The following is a 20,375-nucleotide window of genomic DNA, read 5'->3' as shown; positions in this document are numbered from 1 at the left end:
GGGACACAGAGCCATAGTAATTACTATGTTGGTTATATGAGACCGACAGGTGCTGGACACTGGCACGCTCCTAAAGGCGTGTACTCCCCTGTATAACCCCTCCCATTACTGGGAGTCCTCAGTTTTTTTGCCAGTGGCTAAGGTGTTGGTCACAAGTTAAGAGTTCCCCGGTTCCTGAAAGTTTCCTATAAGGTCTCAGAGCCTACAGTGAAGGGTGAAGATTGGGTCTTCATCTTTGATAAAACCCTGCTGCGAGGATAAGGTAAGGGAGATTTTCTCATGAATTTCTCCTTCTATGTATAGTGTTATCATGTCTATGTGTCACCACTGGGGGCTGTGTTGAGCACTCACCGTCCTGACGCTGGAAACAGCAGAAGCCTTTGTCTTTCCTCTCCTCCAGCCGTAACAAACCCTCTGGTAAGAAAAGGGGGTCTGGTCTCTTCCTGTGCCCCCAGATTGGCTTTATTCCCCTCCGGGGGACACTTGAAAAAAATAAATTCAAAGGCAGACTGCGACCCCCCGCCACGCTTACAGGTCCACAGGACACCGTTAAGCGCGGGAAAAAACCTTCCTTGAAAGGAAAGGAGGGGCTGTAATTTGCGTGGCTAACGGCGTCAGACACCAGCCACACATGGAGGAAGCTGATCTCAGCGCTGTATGTGTGAAAGCTGCTGCTGGCTGTGGAGGGACAGACCAGGTGGATGGCTTGGTCAGGTTAGTGTACACAGGCTTACTCCTTTGGAACATTATACTTTACTGTAGCTAGGGTTAATAGCAGCCAATGGTGCTGAACTACAGCCTAGCAATGTACAATCTTTTGCATAGTGCCTCTGCTTTATGCTTCAGGCTATGAATGGTTATGAGACCAGGAACTTCTCCAAATGGTCATTTGTTTGCACTGTAAACTAAATGCATTTCCAAAACAATGTCATCCTCCTCTGAGAGGGATACGGCTAGTCAAATTGAGCCGTCAGGGGTAGAACACTTCAGTCCCTGTATATATCATACCAACATGTTTGTTTCATCTACCATTTAAAAGTAAAAAAAAAAAAAAGGATTAATGGTATGTTGTCTCTCCATAGTAGTACTAAACATAGCAGATTCCCATCTAGTCCTCATGGTCCCTTTGTTGAGGAGCAGGAGGCTGGGGATCAGGTAGATCTTCCCAAATATTGGAAGATACTTATTTTTTCTCTTCGGAGGATCCTAATATGGAAGGAGTAGCTTCACAAGTCAGGTACTTGTGTACTTCCTTACTTAACCCTTTTGTTGCCTGCAGCACAGGCTCTTCAGGTATCTACCTCTATTTGGGTTCATTAGAACCTCCCCCACCTGGGGATATTTTTCCTATTCATGCATAGCTTATGTATTCTGAATGGGAACATTTCTATGAAGAAAATGGGTTCCAGCAATTGATGCTGCAATCACCTCAATGAGCAGAGTCTCACATGTCCGGTGGATAATGCACTGATGTTAATGGATCCAGCAAATTAAAGTTGGAACTTCCTTTTTAAGACAAGATGCCTTTTACAGTTCAGTAGCACAGCTGGTTCTTGCTGCAATTGGTGTATCTCAGTCCATTAACCCTTTAACGATTGCTCCACCATTTTGGTGGAGCACATGTTGAGTCACGCTAACTCATTGAAAAATGTTGACTCCAAAGGTTTAAGGAACAGTTTGTGGAGATACCTGAAATTCTGCCTGATCAACAGGCCCAGCAGTCTCACATTAGATGCTATGAAAGACTCTATCGATTAAGCCTTATGGCTTATACTTGGACTAGTGCATTCTCGCAGAGTTCTGTGGCTGAAATATTGATCAGTGGAAGCAACATGTGAAAGCTCTTAGCCAGTTTGTTTCCCATCCTGGGGTACAGCTATTTAGAGTGGATAAGTACATCCAAAAGACCTCTAATAGGGTAAAGCTCTCTTTACCAGTAAAAAGAGGTTCAAACATTTCTCCTTTTATCGTGCTGCCTCTCCTATGCCTAGGGCATCTGCCTCTAGGCAGTCTCGACAACCTCAACCGTCAGGTTCAAGGGAAAGTCCCCAAGGCCAGCACCAGGATCTTGGGGCAGAAAGCTCACAAAGCAGAATGCTAAAGCCTTCTCATGAAGGGGCATACCCACTCGTTCGGGTGAGGAGAAAGGTCCTGCAATTCTCAAGATATGACAGGAACAATGTCAGGACAGATGGATTTCTGCAATTTTTTCTCTAAGTTATGACTAGAATTACGAGAGCCCGGATGGCTCAGTCGGCAGAGCATCAGACTTTTGATCTGAGGGTCCGGGGTTTGGGTCCCTGTTTGGGTGCTGCCTGTGGGGTCCTTAGGCTGCTGATGGGACAGTCTTTATGCAAGAGTTTCCGTCTCCTCAGAGAATGTTCCTAAGGATCCAGAGAAAAAGGAGGAGGTCTCTCTTTCTGGCCTCTGGATCAGTTATCCCAGTTGGTGATATCAGAGGTTTCCTTAGTAGAACGGGGGTTCGGGCTCAAACCTTTTAAGGTTCCAGAACCAAACAGAGAGCTAAGACCCATTCTACATCTCGAAGATCTGAATCGGCACTTAAATTCCCATCCTTTCATAATTGGATCGGCGGTGTCCATCCTGCAAGGAGGGGAGTTGCATATCGCCATGTGCCAAATTTTCCTGCTTACCAGAAATGTCTTTGGTTTGAAATATAAAATTATCTTTTCAGTTGTGGCCCTGCCATTCGACTTAGCCACGGCACCACAAGTTTTCTGAAAGATTTTGGCACCTCCTTTAGCCAGATTAAGGGCTCGAGGCATAGCGGTCCCAGCCTATTAGAAGATCTACTTTTAATAGATCATTCAGTCTCAGGTCTAAAACCAGAGTCTCATCTCAGCCATAAATATCCAAAATCTCTAGGTTGAATTCTCAACCTAGGAAGATTCTCCTTAAAACCATCAAGGAGATTACAGTACTTGGGGGCTAGTTATAGATACCATACAGAAGAAGGTATTCTTACCCCAGACAGGAATCAGTTTCCATTGTAGGACTAATTCAACTTATTAAAAACAAAGGAACATTCCTTAATCTGGCTGTGCAGGAGATTTTTAGGGGAAATGGTGGCCTCCTTCAAGGCCATCCCTTACGCGCAGTTTTACTCAAGAACTGCTTCAAGACACCATCCTGTCGGTCTTTAATAAAAAAGATTCAGGCCTTGTTTGTTTCCAATACGCTTGGCTCCCGACATAAGTCAGAGCCTAAATTGGTGGTTGTTATCCAGATAGAGGGAAAATATTTATCCTGGAAGGTGTTAACAACAGATGCCAGCCTTCTAGGCTGGGGAGCAGCCCTGGAAGAAGATTCTGTCCAGGGGAGATGGACCAGGTTAGAGGACCTTGCTTATCTGCACTTTTCATTTTCATCTTCACCCCATCTTCCTAGCGATCTGTCAGAAGATAAGGCATTCTGGACATGGACATATTTGCGTCCAAATTTATTAACAAAGTCGACAACTTTATGTCGAGAACAAGGGATCCGCTAGCAGGCGGAACAGACGCATTAGTCTTCCCATGGGAACAGTTTTCACTGATCTATGCATTTTCTCCAATTCTGCTACTTCCGCGTCTTCTCCACAGGATTAAGCAGGAACAAAAGAATGTGATTCTGGAGGCCCCAGCGGGTCCCAGAAGATTTTGATTTACTGAGATCATAAAGATGGCAGTAGGAGTCCTTTGGACTCTGCCATTTATAGCCAAATCTTCTTGCGCAAGGTCCGGTATTTCATCCTAACTTACGGAGGAAAAATGTAACAGGTCTGATTGTTGAATCCCACGCTATAAAAGATCGTGGGTGATCTCCTTTGGTAGTGTCTACTTTGATTAATGCCAGGAATCCGGCTTCCAGAATCATTTACTATAGAGTCTGGAAGGCATATGTTTCTTGGTGTGGATCCAGGGGTTGGCACCCCAGGAAGTATGTCATAGGCAGGATCTCTGATTCCCTGCATATGGGATCTGAAATTAAGCTGGCCTTGACTTCTATCAAAAGCCAGATCCTGGCCTTGTCAGTGTTTTTTCAGTGGCCTCTTGCTTCCCACTCTTGGTGCGTAGCTTATTCAAGGGGTAACACGGATTAATCCCCCTATCAAGGCACATCTAAATCCTTGGGATTTAAAATTGGTCTTACCGGCTTTGCTGAATCAGCTGTTCGAACACTTACGAGAAATTGCCTCGGTTCTTTGACAAGAAAGATAATCTTTTCTGGTTGCCATTTTCTTATGCTAGAAGAGTATCGGAACTAGCGGCTCAAGAGTCATATTTTATCATGCATAAGGATTTCATGTCCTCATCTTGAATTCCTACCAAAGTTGTAATAGGATTTTCATTTAAGTCAGGATATTATTCTTCCTTCTTTTCCCCAGAGCCTTAATCTAGGGAAGAGAAGGCACTATATTCTCTTGATGTAGTAAGAGCGATGAGACTATTAAAAGGCAACCGCTCAGGTTCGCAAAACACAGGTTTTGTTTGTACTGCCAGAGGGTCCAAGATGTGGACAGGCCACGTCAAGATCCACTATTTTACAAATGGATTTGTTAAGTGATTGTTTAAGCTTCAGCTTAAAGAAGAAAATTCTTCCTTCTCAGGTTAAGAGCACACTCATCCAGGGTGATTAGTGCCTCTTGGGTGGTGCATCATCAGGCCTCTATGGCTCAGATCTGTAAGGCCATGACTTGGTCTTCAGTAAATAAGTTTATCAGATTTTATCAAATCGATATTAAAGGTCATGAGGATATTGCCATTGGGCGCAGTAGACTACAGGCTGCAGTATGAGTCCTGTGGCCTCCTGTTTTTGTTCTGTCTCCCCTCCTTCAGTTGCCATTGCTATGGGACACCCCACATAGTAATTACTATGGCTCTGTGTCCCCTGATGTGAGAAAATAAAATAGGATTTTTATAACCGCTCACCTGTAAAATCCTTTTCTTTGATGTACATCAGGGTACACAGAGGTCCCTCCCTTCTTTGGGATACACTTGTATTGCTTGGCTACAAAACTGAGGACTCCTAGTAATGGGAAGGGTTATATAGGGGAATACACGCCTTTAGGGGCGTACCAGTGTCCAGCACCTGTCGGTCCGATATAACCCACATAGTAATTACTATGGCTCTATGTCCCCTGATGTACATCAAAAAAAGGATTTTACAGGTAAGCTGTTATAAAAAAAAAAAAATCATATTTTCCATTAAAAATACACTAAAATCATTACTAGCAGATAAAAACACAGTACATTTGACAAAATTCCTACTAAATCTAAAACTTAACCTGTATTGAGCTAATACATAATAAATATTTGTAAATTTTAAATTACACCCTTTTGCAAAATGGTGAAAACTGAATGTACGCAAAAATGTAAACAACCACATTAATCAAAAAATCTGAAGATTTTCGTTGTTCCCTTACAGCTTTCAAAGTTTGTTAAAGACCCCCCAAACCGTGTTTTTTTTTTAAAATATAAGACCAGTAGAATAAAAAGAAGGTGTTACTGATTTTTAACGCCCCACGATATTTGCGCAAATGTTTATCAAGCAATATATTTACGAGAAATTTTCTAAAATAATATTTACCAGATATAAACAACACATTTTACAAAATTCATGCTAAATTCCACCAAATATAAAAGCTTAACCTGTATTGAGTTAATAAATAACAAATATTTGTAATTTTTACATTACGCCTTTTTGCAAAGTGGTGAAAACTGAATATACGCAAAAATGTAAATAACCGCATTTCTCTAAAAATCTGAAGGTATTAGTTTTCCCTTACAGCTTTCAGAGTTTGTTAAAGACTCCCAAACCATATATTTTCTGAAAGCATATAAACAGTAGATTAAGAAGGTGCTACTGATTTTTAAGGCCCCACGATATTTGCGTAAATGTTTATAAAAATATATTTGCAAAAAAATCTCTAAAATCATTTTTAGCAGATATAAACACAGCGATTTTTACAAAATTCCTGCTAAATTTCTACTAAATATAAAAGCTTAACCTGTATTGAGTTAATAAATAACAAATATTTGTAATTTTTAAATTGCGCCTTTTTGAGAAATAGTGAATATCGGATGTACGCAAAACAGGAGGTTTTCCTGTTTCACTTACAGCTTTTAGAATTTGCAAAAGACCCCCCCCCCCCCCCCCAAATGGTACATTTTCTGAACGCACATGGCCAGTAGAATAAAAAGAAGGTGCTACTGATTTTTAAGGCACCGAATATTTGTGCAAATGTTTCTCAAAACAATATTTTTGCTAAAAATACACTAAAATCATTGATAGTGGATTCATACATGGCAAAATGTACAAAATTCCTGCTAAATTCCTATTAAATATAAAAGATAAAACTGTATTGAGTTAATAAATAACAAATATTTGTACATTTTTAAATTGCACCTTTTTTGTGAAATGGTGAAAACTGAAGATACACAACACTGTAAATAAAAACACTCAAAAAAGCACATGACCTGTAGAATAAAAAAAGTGTTACAGATTTTTTGGCCCCGCAATAATTGCGCAAATGTTCATCATATCGGTATTTTCAGTAAAAATACAATAAAAACATGAATTTTGCACATAAACACAGCATAACTTACAAAATTCCTGCTAAATTACTACTAAAGCAGCGTTTACATGTGGCATACTAAAGTGTAGGCCCATGGAGGGCCATGTTTATCCGCACAGGGATGCACAGGTGTTCCATGCAACGGTAGTAAGAAGAGCAGGCAACACTGTAATCCTTGAAGTGTCATTTATTGGTACATCAGATTGACAATAAAACAATAAAGCTGGCACGTTTCGCGATAGCCTTAGTTGTAGCTGGTGTTCCATGCATTCCCGTACAGGCAGTCCCATTTATGTCAATTGGGATGCAAAGGCTGCCCAGGCATAGCTGCTATTCCCAATTTAACATCCATATGGGTGTGGGTACATGATCACAATCGCAGACAGTGTGAGCTCAGAGACATGCATGCGGACCTACATGTATGTAAAATTGGAAATGACATCAATGGGACTGCCTGCAGAAAGATGCACGGAACACCTGTGCATCCCTGGTACGCTGTGTATGCCCTATGTGAACAAGACCTTTGGCCCCTTTCACACAAGCAGACCGATTGGGTCCTCCTGTCCGTTTTTCAGGCGGGCCCAATCGGACTACCCATGGTTCTCTATGCAGAGGCTGATATAAATGGACATGCCCATTTACACCCGCCTGTATCCGATCTAGTCCAGCCTCCTAAAAACAGATGAATGAGGATTCCATTTCCCATCCATCTAGCGGATCGGATGATAACCGATGGAAATGGTCACGCAGTCTGTTTCCATCCGACCACCCCACAGAGAACAGCGGGCTGTGTCTGTGTCTGCTCTGCATCAAATACATCCACCTGCTCAGCGGGGATCAGCAGACAGATCCCTGACTGAGCTGGTGGATCTGCTTGACAGAGTCCACTCCATGTAAAAGGGGTCTTACCAGGAGCAGCCAGTCCATTAGGGGTGCTGGGGTGCCAGACTCGTATGTTTGTATGAGGTTTTTTTCTAGCCGCATGATTAGAGCCTGAGGCTCTAATTGGCTTGAAAAAGGTTGGGCTCGGGGCACCCCAAACCCACACACTTGTGGCAATAGTGAATTCATATTCCCTATTGTCTTCCAGCTCCTCCTTCCGACCAATCAGGACAGGAGGTGCCACATGTGAGTGCGGGAGGTGGAGGCACCATTACCGTGGATAAGCTGAGTGCGGGGGGACCTGGAGGGGTTGTCTTCGCCCAAAAAAATGACTGGGTTTTTACTATGTTTTTTTTTTAGTTATATTTTTAATATTTGTTTTTGCATTTTTTTTTTGATTCAGATTCCTCATTTATTCATAAAATGACAGTCTGATACATAGTAACACTCAAAGTTTACTATGTATCAGCTGTCAGTGGACATATAGGAGCGATCTATAGTGATTGCTGAATATGCACACTGTACTATGGGGGAGGCTGGTGAACACGTTTATTAAGCCCCCCAAGCCTCAACTTCATCCCCCCCTCACCACTCACCCCGTGCTCTCAGCATGACAGATCACTGGAGCTCAGTGCGTCCAGCCACTGCAAGCGGCGGGAGGGGAAGAAGGGATGCCACTCAGAGCAGCGATGGATCGGGGGTGCAAGGGGCCGGTAGGGGTGGTGATCTGACTGGTGGGGGGACACATCTGGATCACCTCAAGCCCCTTGCAGCACCTAAAGCCAGCAGGAGCACAATAAGAGGGATGCCGGATCAGGACGGTATCTGCAGGGGGTCAGATCAGGTGTGAAGGGGGTAATTAGTGCTGGGGGGAAATAGGGGGTGAATTGGATAGTGGGGGGCAGTTCTAGGTGAAAGTTAGCTGCAGGAGGTAGAGTGGCTGCTGACAGGGAAACAGCGGCATGGGTGGGGGGGCGTTCATATTTGAGGTTAATAATTCTGATCAACGGGTTGCAATACCTTTTTTCTAAATCTGTCAAAAATATCTTTTGACTGTCCTATCAAATAAGAATTGAAACCCTTTATTTTCTTGATTCCCTTCCTGTGGTAATAAAAGTGGAATCTTGACCTCTCACAATCACTTTGTAAAAAAGAAAAAAAGTCGATACCCCATGCTGATGTCTGAAATGATTGGTGAACCAAAATTATGTATTGTGTATGTGATGCAGTACCGGTAGCTGACATTGCTGGTGAAATTCAGAATATGTTTGAGATAATTTTTCATGCGCAGGTAAAGCCCCAGAGCTGTGCAAGTCAGGGACCTTTCTGGGTATTTTAATATAGAAATCGCTAACAGGATTTATAGTTTTCTATAGAAATCTTCAGTTTACAATGTCTCCCTGTGTAGATTGTCACTTTTAATTTTAATGAGACTTTTAATGCCTTTTGTATGCAGCAGGGATGGTAAACCACTCAACATACAATTGAATCTATTTTGTGTTGTATCTCTAGCCGCGCTGAATACTAAACTGGTAATATACAGCAACTGATTGGCACACAATGGAACAGTTTCAGTGCAAATGTTTTACAGTCTATATCTATGTGGGGAAGATTCAAATGGAGGAGTTTTCAAGACTAACATTTTGCTCTTCAGAGATTTTGTCGTTTTGGGAATTTTCCAACATGCATTGGGGTTGATTTACTAAAACTGAAGAGTGCAAAATCTGGTGCAACTGTGTATGATAGCCAATCAGCTTCAAACTTCAGCTTGTTCAATTAAGCTTTGGTAAAAAAAAAAAAAAAAGGAAGCTGATTGGTTTCCATGCAGAGCTGCACTAGATTTTATACTCTCCTGTTTTCGTAAATCTCCCCCATTGTGTTTCTCTTCTAATTGAGCAGAGCTAACTGTTACCTCTCTCAGATATTTAGCGTTCAACTTTATTTTGGGAAAAAAATAAAACAATTATATAGGACCAACTTATCAAAAAGATTCTTTATTGTCACACAATGGCAGCATTGCTTGTTTGGATTGCATTCCTTAATCATAGCTTCTCCCAATTGCTCCATTTTTTTTTTTTTTACACCTACTTTGTAAATCCATACCACAGTGTTTTCTCACTGCTGCAGAATTAGAAATTGCTGCTTTTTTTCCTCAGGCATCATGTTAAACTTTTTAAACATTATTTTTGATATATTCCCGAATTACTTAAAGCTTGTGATTTTATGTGCACTTATAAGACATTTATCTACATTTTTTGGCACTTGCTAGTGGACAACTCTAAAATAAAAATACAATAAATATTGTGTATGCTTACGCATGTAAAATATATTGCCACTTCTTCAAATCTAACTTTTATAGGTTATACTCATATAGGTTACATTGCTGTGGGATTACTGGGTGCTTCATGTTTTCACTAGATTTCACCAGGCCATAAATACCTTTATAAGTAATTGCCAAGATCAATGATGTCATAGTGTTCTAGTCGTTGTGGGAAATTAAAGAGCTTGTCGCTCTGGTGCATTGCCACAGCTGGAGCAAAGGAAAAAAAAATGAGTCTTGTTATTCCTATCTTAGTGATAGTCATAATATTTCTTCACAGTCTTGATTAAACCAAATGGTCACTATGTTTCAAAATTGTTGCGAGAAATTCCATAATGAATTTTAAAAATCACAGAGAACCTAACTGGATTCAGATGTTTTCCAGCCTATTGGCAAAGAGAAAGATGTCTTTTCTTGTTCCTTACACACGTAATAGCAGTTGTGTTTTGAAGCCCATTTTGAAATAGTAAAGATCTTGTTGATACCGTCTTGGTGATTTTTTTATTTTATTTTTGGCTTTGCTTTTTTCTTCAAGATTTACAGTGTATTTAATATTTAACACACAGGTGCATGCTATTCTTTTCTATTAGTTTGCCTATGAAATGCTTAGATTATTTTCCCCCAGCCTGTAAACCATTTATTTTGAAGGAGAGTAAAGTCTTTCAAGCTGCAAATATCTTCTCCTTTGGTTATTTAAAAGGGGTTTCCTTGTTACTTCTACTTTTTCAGGCTTGGCTAAATAGAAGTAGGAAAGCTTCAAGAGAGACTGTTAAGAATTTGTTGCCAAATTAGTCCATAAAACATTGTAAAAATAGATTTAATTAAAAAATATGAAGCGTTGAAATCACAGCACATGTTTTACACCAGATTTCATTTCCTCTGGGCACCTTTTTTCTCCAGTGGTTTCAAGTTGTGGAGCAGTAATGAATTTTCAGTACTCCATACTTTACTGGCAGCTCTTTGATCTCTAATAGGCAGTTTGGAAATTTGTTTTTGTTGTGGGCTTTTATTGGCTCTTGTAGAAAATAGTTAAAGGGGGCTGCTATATATCATTTTAAATTAATGACTTTGTGGACGCTTTTGGTGTTAACATGCATAGTTCAAGCTGGAAACCACTAAAGTAACCATAAAGAGCATGTTTTGCCTTTCTAAGAAATCGTAAGAGTATTACAACCCTGCCTACAAACAATCCTGATTGTTTAATTTGGGATATTGGGTTGATGTGCAAGACTATAAAGAGTGACTCCACTTTTGTTTAGAAAAAATAATCACCTCTGGGTGTTCTATGTACATTGCAAGGATTTTTATCAAACGTTGTTGCTGTTTCCCACTAGTTTCTGCTCTGAAGAAACAGCTTTTTGTCCTTTGGATACTGATTCTGAATGGGGGTGACTAATTTTATTTTATTGAGCCGATGCATGTTGAGAGTTCTGATGAGAAACATTGCACTGTCTGCATCCCTTTAGAAGTGATCAACCCTTAGGCTGCATTCACATCTCTGTATTCTGCCCACGATTTCAAAGCGCAGAGGCGTGAATGACAAATCGCAGTAAGAACATTTGAGATGCTATTCGTTTGGATGTCACCTAAAATACGGTGCAGTTCTGCTGCTATTGTTGCGCAATAAATGAATGAATGGAACATGAGGGCAGACAGTACAGTTACAATACAATTCAATACAGAAAGAATCAGAGGGCCCTGCTCATTAGAGTTTACAATCTAGGAGGATTATTTAAATGGAATCTCAAATGTGCTTTCTGCACTTTTTCATTCACACCTCAGCGATTTTAAATTGCGGGCAGAATCGTGGAAAATCTGCTTGAGATTCAAAATGCTGAGATGTGAATAAAGCCCTTAGGGAATATCTTGCCACAGATTACAATTTTGTTGCAGGGGATGCTTAAAACCTGACTGGTACCTTAGTACAATGCAGAATGCCCCCTGACATTTCTGGGGGCATTCTGTACATCAACTGTGTACAAAATACCTGCAAGTTGCTATATTGCATTACATTTTACTGAAAATTACAGTCCTGCAGTCTAAAAAAAAAGTTGTTTTTAACAACATTCAATTGCAATATGGTTTGTGTTGCAGTTGTATATTCTATATTAATCGTTTTTATTTGCTATATTTTTTTCTACTAAAGTGGAGTTAACACTTAAAGTGATTGTAAATGATCATGTTGTAAAACAACCCATTCAGTTTAAAATAGAAATGAAAGGCAAAACATTTGTGTATATATATATAAAAACATTATAAATGCCCTTTTCCCTTTTTCATAAGTGATAACCTTCCCTCTGTTCTGTAAAAGGTTTACAAACACTTTACGTGTCTGTTTATACATGTTTTCACACAAGAATTGTATGAATTTGACCCATTTTTTTTTCAAATTGGATTCAATTGTGAAAACATGTAATTCATGTGTGATAGCTGTGTGAAAAAAATATCTATTATAGAGAATTACATATACAGTTATGCATTTCTCTAAAAGTCTGGTAAAACATCAATTTCTCAGGAAATCTTTTCTCTTTATAAGCTCTGTTACTAAATACTTAGTTAACACCTACTATACCCATACTATGAATGTCCTTCTCCTGAGTCTCAATATGTATGTCACTTATGAAGTAAAAATGTTGTTTTTTGTAGCCAGGTGGGAATGGGACTCGAAAATGCTGTTAGGAAAAGAATACTGATCAAAAAAAAAACACATAGATATGAGCGATATATGCTACAATGATGTTGCAAAGAGTCGGGGCTATGGTGAACGGTAGAGTTGATTTGGGTTTCCCGAACGTGTTCACTGATGTGGCAAAAAAAAAAGGAAAAGAAGACTGAGAACACATTAGAAGGATCACACTTTATTACTCTATTGTTTCTAATAATGTGTACTGTGGAGTAAACTATAAACTCTTAGTCACAGTACATAGTGCCCCACAGGATAGCACATTTTGCTCCTTGCAATTCTGTTTTAAAGGATGTCTGCAAAGCTGTGCACACATATACTGGAGCTGCGTGACAGTTAGGCAACTATGCTCCAGAGCCCCCATTCTTGGCCTCAAAGGATCCCTTGCAATAATCCACATCTTAAGGAACCACTGTAAAACATTACGTCTACATCACATGATACTTTAGCACACTTAATACATTTTAGATATAAAAATAAGTAAATGAAAAAAGAATGTGGCATAGATAACATAATTGTCTACTCAGAGAAAATCATTTTGTACCACCCCCTGCTGTACAAGACAAACTTATTTTTAATAATAATATGAAATTGAATAATAAAAAGGCTGGTAAGAAAACATGAAAAAGTAATAAAAACAATATTTTTTTTACATTGCTTTTCTGTGAAGAAATGCCACCTGGCATTAGTGAACACTGTAGTGCCCCTTACATTGGTGGTAAGTTGGAAGATCCCCTTTAAATTGTCATTGGGAAAAGGAAGCTTTTACAGTGGTGGTCACTGGGAACAACGCCCTATACATCAGTGGCCAATTTAGTGGCCACTTCTGTTTCTTGTCAATGAGAAGAATGGCTGCCTTGCTCTGGGATAAATAGAAATTAGTGGAACAAATGACGATTACCTTGGTGGTCACTGTATAGAATGTCCACTTACAAACCACTAAAGATATTTTTGACATCAGTGTTTATTTAGATTTTCATTGGCTCTACTAAATCACATCAGTGCCAAAACTATGCAGGCACAGCCATAGGGGAAATCAATCTGCCTTTGCTCAAGAAACACAAAGCAACCCCAGGAAGAACCCAGAGTTAAGAACGGCAAGTCTAGAATTTTTCAGATGGTATATTTTGTTTTATGTGTTCGTTTGTATAAAGATCCCTTTGCAGATTTCCTAAATAAGCAGCGGGACAGTATCTAATACTATCAGTTTATATTACTCTAATTTATATGTACAGTGGCTTAACAGGTTGTGGCCAAAAAATGTTAGTTCTTTTTTTAATGCAAGAACCCCTGTCAGATTATTATTGCTGTATGTGCGGCCAGTTCTGTTGACCACTGCCGCCAACTAAAAGTGAGGGACAATTTTAAGATCTGAGTTGTCACCTGAATAGGACAACTTAAGATATTTTCCCACACTTTGGATAGATATGCTATTACTTCCATTTGTGTCGACAGGAAGTGAAGGAGAATTTCTTAAATTGGACATGACTACCAGGGGTTTAAACCATTCCCTATATTTTCCAAAAAAAGCTTGTATAGTTTATTTGCCATCGTTCCTAAGGAAGATTTCTAAAAAACCTTTCACATATTCTGCCTTATCAACTTTTGTGTGTCATCTTTGCTGTTGCTTAATGTGGATAACAATGCGCAATATAACAGCATGCCTTTTTTTGGTAATCCTTCATATTTACAAGAGCTTAAAAGCTTACTGAAATTTTCCTGCGGTTTTCTTTTTTCTTTTTATTTGTACTGTGCAAATAAATCCCTATATGAAAATACCTTGAAGCCAATACTCAGATAATTCTAAGGCACAATAGAACTTTCGGTAAAGCAGTGAGATTTAAGTATTTTGAATGATGAAATCGATAAATTCACATGTATGAATTTATTTACAGAAAACATTCTAGCAAGACATGGGATAATCAATTTGAAAAATAAATATTGTATAATGCTCCCCATTTTTGGTTTGAATAATGCTTTTACATTCTCATCTATTGAGGGACACAGGAAGTATTTTATCTCCTGCCTTGTACAGGTATATTGGATACTGGCAAACATAAAAAAAAAAAAAAAAAAAAACTGTAGGCCAACCCAGAATAGCCCCTGTTACTGTCAGTGTCCTAGGAGGTTGAGTGTCTTTTGTTCAACTCTCCTGTGTAAAAAGTAAATCTGTTTTTTACCAGCATCAGTTATTTTCTTCTTTCTATCAAGATTATTCTCTACATTGCTGTTAGAGAATGTCTCTTCAGTTGCAACTATTTGGAATGGCTGTCCTTTGCCTGGCTTTTGGAGTGCCATTTCTAGACTAAATCTGCACTGCACATTATGGAGAACAGTCTAGATGGGACCTCTGAGCACAGATTTGCAAAATTGCCCCCCTGGTCTTCTGTTCATGTGTTCTCTCAAAGCGAGCAGCAGCTGCAGGCTTAGCAACATAACTGTACAACGCTTAGCACATGCGCACTGAAACCACTGTGTCCACTGTGCTCAGTACTCAGCTGGGGTATCATATGAACAATCATAGCGATCACATGATTTACATGTAAGCAAAACAGTCATGAATGGCATCCATTTATGACTGCTTTCTTACTTGTGTGATCTGATTGCCCGACAACTATCACATAGTAGATAGCTCCCCGTGACTAAGCTCTGAGGGACATAGTGAAACGCGTTGGGACATGGCCTGGTCAGAGTCCCGGCTGAGGTTGCCACTCATTGCAGCAGAACATCATAGATGTGTGACTTCCAGGGGTCACCCTTCCTTCCTTGAGCTATCACATACTACCTGGGCCAATCACAGCACCCTCTACAATATGATTAGCTGTAGCCGATGACAGATCACAATAGTAAGCAAGATGTCATAAATGAAAGCTATTCATGACATTTAAAACTATTGCTTATAACAGTAATCATCACTGTTATGAGCAACAACAGTGTACAAAAAATGTATACATTCTAATGAAAGTATGTAAAAAAAAAAAAAAAAAGAGAAAAAAAATCTTAAAAAAGAAAATTGAATAAAAAAAATGTAATCATTGTATTTATTTTTTTATTTATTTTTTACATACAGTCACGAGTCGGTATCCTTGATCATCACTACACCAGTCATATGATGATGCTCTACTGCACTGGTGATAATTTCTTAAAAATTACAGCTTCAAAAAACTCACCATGCCTCTTACTAAATACATTGGAGTGTCTGCTTTCCAAAAAGGGGTCATTATTTGGGGGTTATTTGTACTGTCCTGGTATTTTAGGGCCTTAAGAAATTTCCAAATTTGTATACCATAGTTTATAGACTCTAAAAGTTTCACACAGATTAAATAATCCTCCTAGATTGTAAACTCTAATGAGCAGGGCCCTCTGATTCTTTCTGTATTGAATTGTATTGTAACTGTACTGTCTGCCCTCATGTTGTAAAGCGCTGTGCAAACTGTTGACTGTATAATATAAATCCTGTGTAATAATAATAATATGCACTGATTTGGGTTATTTTTTACTAGAGCGGCACGATTAATCGCCAAGATTCGTTATCGCAATTTTTTCCCCGTTGCAATCTTGAATTTTTTTTCCAATTCTTTCTATGCAGAGAATTCTCTCTGCTCTGCTGAAGCCACAGCCATCAAAAGAAAGGAAGAAAAAAAAATGACAGTCTGCATCACAACATTCTTTAGCAGTGGAGTGGAAGTCTAAACATTGTAACAATTTGTAAGGAATAGACTTTGGTGTGTAAATGAGGAAAGTTTAACCACTTAAACACTAAACCTTTTTCTGACATTTGTTGCTTGGTTTCAAGTTAAAAATTATTATTTTTTTTGCTAGAAAATTACTTAGAACCCCCAAACATTATATATATATATATATATATATATATATATATATATATATATATATATATGCATATATATTATTTATATATATATATATATATATATATATTTTTTTATTTATTTATTTAGTAGAGACCCTGCAGAATAAAATGGTGGCTGTTGCAATATTTTATGTCACACTGTATTTGCGCAGCGGTCTTTCAAAAGCAATTGTAAAGTTAGCTCATTTTTTTTTTTTGTATAATGTGAAAGATTTTACGCCGCGAGAATCGTGATCTTTATTCTAAGCAAAAAAATATTGTGATTCTCATTTTGGCCAGAATAGTGCAGCTATACATTTTGGCCTACATTTATAAAAGATTATTTCTTGGCAAGATTTTATAACAGACAGAAAAAAGTGTTTTTATTTTTTTAAATGTTTGGTATTTTTTGCATTTATATAGCAAAAAAATTAAAAAAACTGTGGTGATTAAACCCTATCAAAAGAAAGTTCTGTTTGTGTGAAAAATAATAATATATAAATGTTATTTGCGTAGTGTTGCATGACTGACCAATTGCAAGTTAAAGTAGCAAAGTTCTGAATAGCATGAAGGGAATAAAATTTTCTGGAGTGGTTAAACTTGCAGGAAATCCTAGTAATTCAAGGTACAGCATCCCATCCCATTAATAGTTTGAATGGGAATAATTGCTTCAATTTATAGAAAATATGGAATGTTTGATTTGTATAAAAGACGAGGTAAGGTTTTCAAGTCACCTTTTCTTACCAAATGCTCTCTCTTCACTGTTGAAACCATCATTTGAAGTCATTAAATCATGTAGTTTTTTTTTTGTTTTTTTTTTAATACATTCACACAGCGGAAGCCATATTTGCTTCTGGCATATACAGCTGTGCTTTCCTGGTTCTTCTCCGAAAGTCAGCAGACTTATTAGAAATGTTACCTTTTTGTTGCCTAAATCTACTGAGCCTCTTCGAACTTCTTCCAGTGTCAGACCTCTCTTTGATACAATAACATACATGTGCACTCCCCGAAAATACACCTTTACTTCCCCTTAAGCTGGATATACATAAGGTTATACATAAGGTTCCTGTGCTGTTGTTAATTTATTTACAGGATATTTTTGTTTTTCTTCGCAGGTCATAGATTTGGGAGCTGGAAAAGGTTATTTAAGCTCATATTTATCCATGCGTTATGACCTAAAAGTTTACGGGATTGATTCTTCTCATACCAATACAGATGGAGCTAACAAGAGAAACCGGAAATTGAAAAAGTATTGGCAAGTCTATAAAACAAATGCCAGAACCACTTCAAAAGCACAGAAATCTGACCAAAAGGGAGAGTGTTTATTGCCAACAAATCTTTGTCCAGATACAAATGCTGATGAAGACGTTTCGAAACTGAGGGGGGATGATTTAATATTGAAAGGACCATCTATTTCAAACTCGGCTGAAGATAAAATGAGCGTTTTTTCTTGCTCTTCTAAGTTGCCAAACCAAAAAGACTGCAATCGCACCGTTCATCCAGTACAGAATACAGACACAGTGGATTCCTCGTGTAACACGTGTTCCTTTTTGGATGTGTTGCCCGCAGGGGCTGTAGAGTTGCCCTCCTTGTCTGAAAATGTTGGCAAAGTCCTCAGTCACCAAGAAAAAGAAAGACGGAAAATGGAGAACATGAAAGCCAGAAATCTGAAAGAATCAGATGTTTATTCACCCCTTACTTCCTATGTCACTGCAGAGACGGAGCTCCATGACATAATTGCTGATCTAGAGGTTATCTCCCTTTCATCTTTCTTTACATGTGTAAACAGCTGTCATTCATCTGTGATATCCAGAATGCAAGCCTTAATTCATTTCATGGTGCAGGGGGATATTTATTTTTCTTTTGTCTTTTCCCTATTATAATTTTAATGGATTTGCCTTGGAATTTGCTCTGGTGTTCTTTCATGTTCACTCTCACTATCTGTTATCATTTTCAGACATTGTTTAGTTGCTGCATAAATTACTCCAAGAATATGGGTATAGGTTTCATATTAAGAAACATCAGCGTAAAGCAGTGATGCATACATTATTAATATTTTTTGGGGGATGGATTGATTACAAAGAAAACTGTTCTTTTGTTTGATACCGTTTATAGTCTTAGAAAAAAAAAGTATTGTACAGTTGGTCATAGTATGACATTCTGATGGTAAGGTCACCTAATAAAACACACACACACACACACACACACACACACACACACACACACACACACACACACACACACACACACACACACACACACACACACACACACACACACACACACACACTACATTGTCAAAAGTATTGTGACACCTGCCTTTACATGCACATGAACTTTAATTGTGTCTTAGTCCATAGGGTTCAATGTTAAGTTGGCCCACCCTTTGCAGCTGTAACAGCTTCAATTCTTCTGGGAAGGCTGTACACAAGGTTTAGGAATGTTTTATCATTCTTCCAGAAGCGCATTTGTGAGGTCAGGCACTGTTGTTAGAGGAGAAGGTCTGGCTCACAGTCTCTGCTCTAATTCATCCCAAAGGTGTTCTATCGGGTTGAGGTCAGGACTCTGTGTAGGCCGGTCAAGCATCCATGTGTTTATGGACCGTGCTTTGTGCACTGGTGCGCAGTCAACAGGAAGAACAGAAAGGGGCCATCCTAAAACTATTTCCACAAATTTAGGAGCATGACATTGTCTAAAATATCTTGGTATGCTGACGCCTTAAGAGTTCCCTTCACTGGAACGAAGGGGCCAAGCCCAACCCCTGAAAAGTAGCCCCATGCCATAATCCCCCCTCCAACAAATGATTTGGGGGATGACCCAATATTTTTTACAATATAGTGGGGAACTTGACTTGCCTGCACAGAGTCCTGACCTCAAACCGATAAAACACCTTTGGGATGAATTCGAGACTACAAGTCAGGCCTTCTCATCAATATCCATGCCTGACCTCACAACTGCGCTTCTGGAAGAATGGTCAAACATTCCCATATACACACTCCTAAACCTTGTGGACAGCCTTCCCTGAAGAGTTGGAGCTGTTATGGCTGCAAAGGGTGGGCCAACTCAATATTGAACCCTACAGACTGGAGTGCCATTAAAGTTCATGTGCGTGTAAAGGCAGGTGTCCCAATACTTTTAGCAATATAGTGTGTGTGTGTGTGTATATATATACACACACGCAGACACAGAGGGGAAAAAAGTATTTGATCCCCTGCTGGTTTTGTATGTTTGCCCACTGACAAAGAAATTATCAGTCTTTAATATTAAATGTAGGTTTATTTTAAGCACTTCAGCCCTGGAAAATTTGGCTGCTTAATGACCAGGCTATTTTTTGTGTACGGCACTGCGTCCCTTTAACTGATAATTGCACGTGTGACGCTGTACCCAAACAAAATTTACGTCCTTTTTTTTATAAATAGAGCTTTCTTTTGGTGGCATTTGATCACCCCTTAGGGGTGTGCATCTACACTGGTCTCACGATTCGATTACGATTATCTGGTCAACAATTTTATTAGATTCCACAATGCATCACAATTACCGAGCAATTTCCACCCTGCAATCTTCTGGGACACATCACAGTTCCCAAAAGATTGCCCAGCTATGTAGGACAGAGCAGTGAGACATGTGCACCCGGCTGTAAATCTGCAAGCTGTCACAGCCGGATGCCCACAGTAGTATTGCCAGCGATGTGGACAGGCGGGGAAGAGAATGGAGGGTTTGGGTGGCCACGTCGCTGAATTGTGGGACAGGTGAGTGTCTTTTTATTAAAAGTCAGAAGATACACCTTTTTTTTTTGTAACTGCTGACTTTTAATAAACAAAAAATTAACTGGAACTCCGCTTTGAGTTAAAAAATAACTCCCTTAAAAAGAGCACTAATCGGGTGCACTACAGGGTACAGACATTCACACACACTGCTGCTTGGTGGTCAGGAGGGATTACAATCTACAGCTGACAAACAGCACTGTGAAGTTCCCTGTACTGCCTCTGTGCTGACCAGTGGCAGCTGGTGCTCAAAATTTTTTTGGGGGGCCCAAACAAACTAAAAAAATGCTGAACCTCCC

At 39.1% G+C, this 20,375-nt stretch overlaps 1 protein-coding gene across 3 annotated transcripts in view; it reads left to right on the top strand.

The window, feature by feature from the left end:
* Positions 1-20,375, top strand: part of METTL25 (methyltransferase like 25) — a 403,498-nt gene that overhangs the window by 156,545 nt on the left and 226,578 nt on the right. For all 3 annotated transcript variants that reach the window (XM_077471886.1, XM_077471887.1, XM_077471885.1), the window contains exon 5: positions 17,428-18,063. In XM_077471886.1, the coding sequence (XP_077328012.1) occupies positions 17,428-18,063 (636 nt within the window). The remainder of the gene's footprint in view (positions 1-17,427; positions 18,064-20,375) is intronic.

This window comes from Lithobates pipiens, unplaced genomic scaffold (assembly GCF_037356315.1).
Source record: "Lithobates pipiens isolate NorthernLeopardFrog02 unplaced genomic scaffold, aLitPip1_a1.2 Scaffold_8, whole genome shotgun sequence".
In the NCBI taxonomy this organism is placed as follows: domain Eukaryota; kingdom Metazoa; phylum Chordata; class Amphibia; order Anura; family Ranidae; genus Lithobates; species Lithobates pipiens.
Note: the sequence above shows the minus strand (reverse complement) of the source record. Positions and strands in the feature narration are given on the sequence as shown.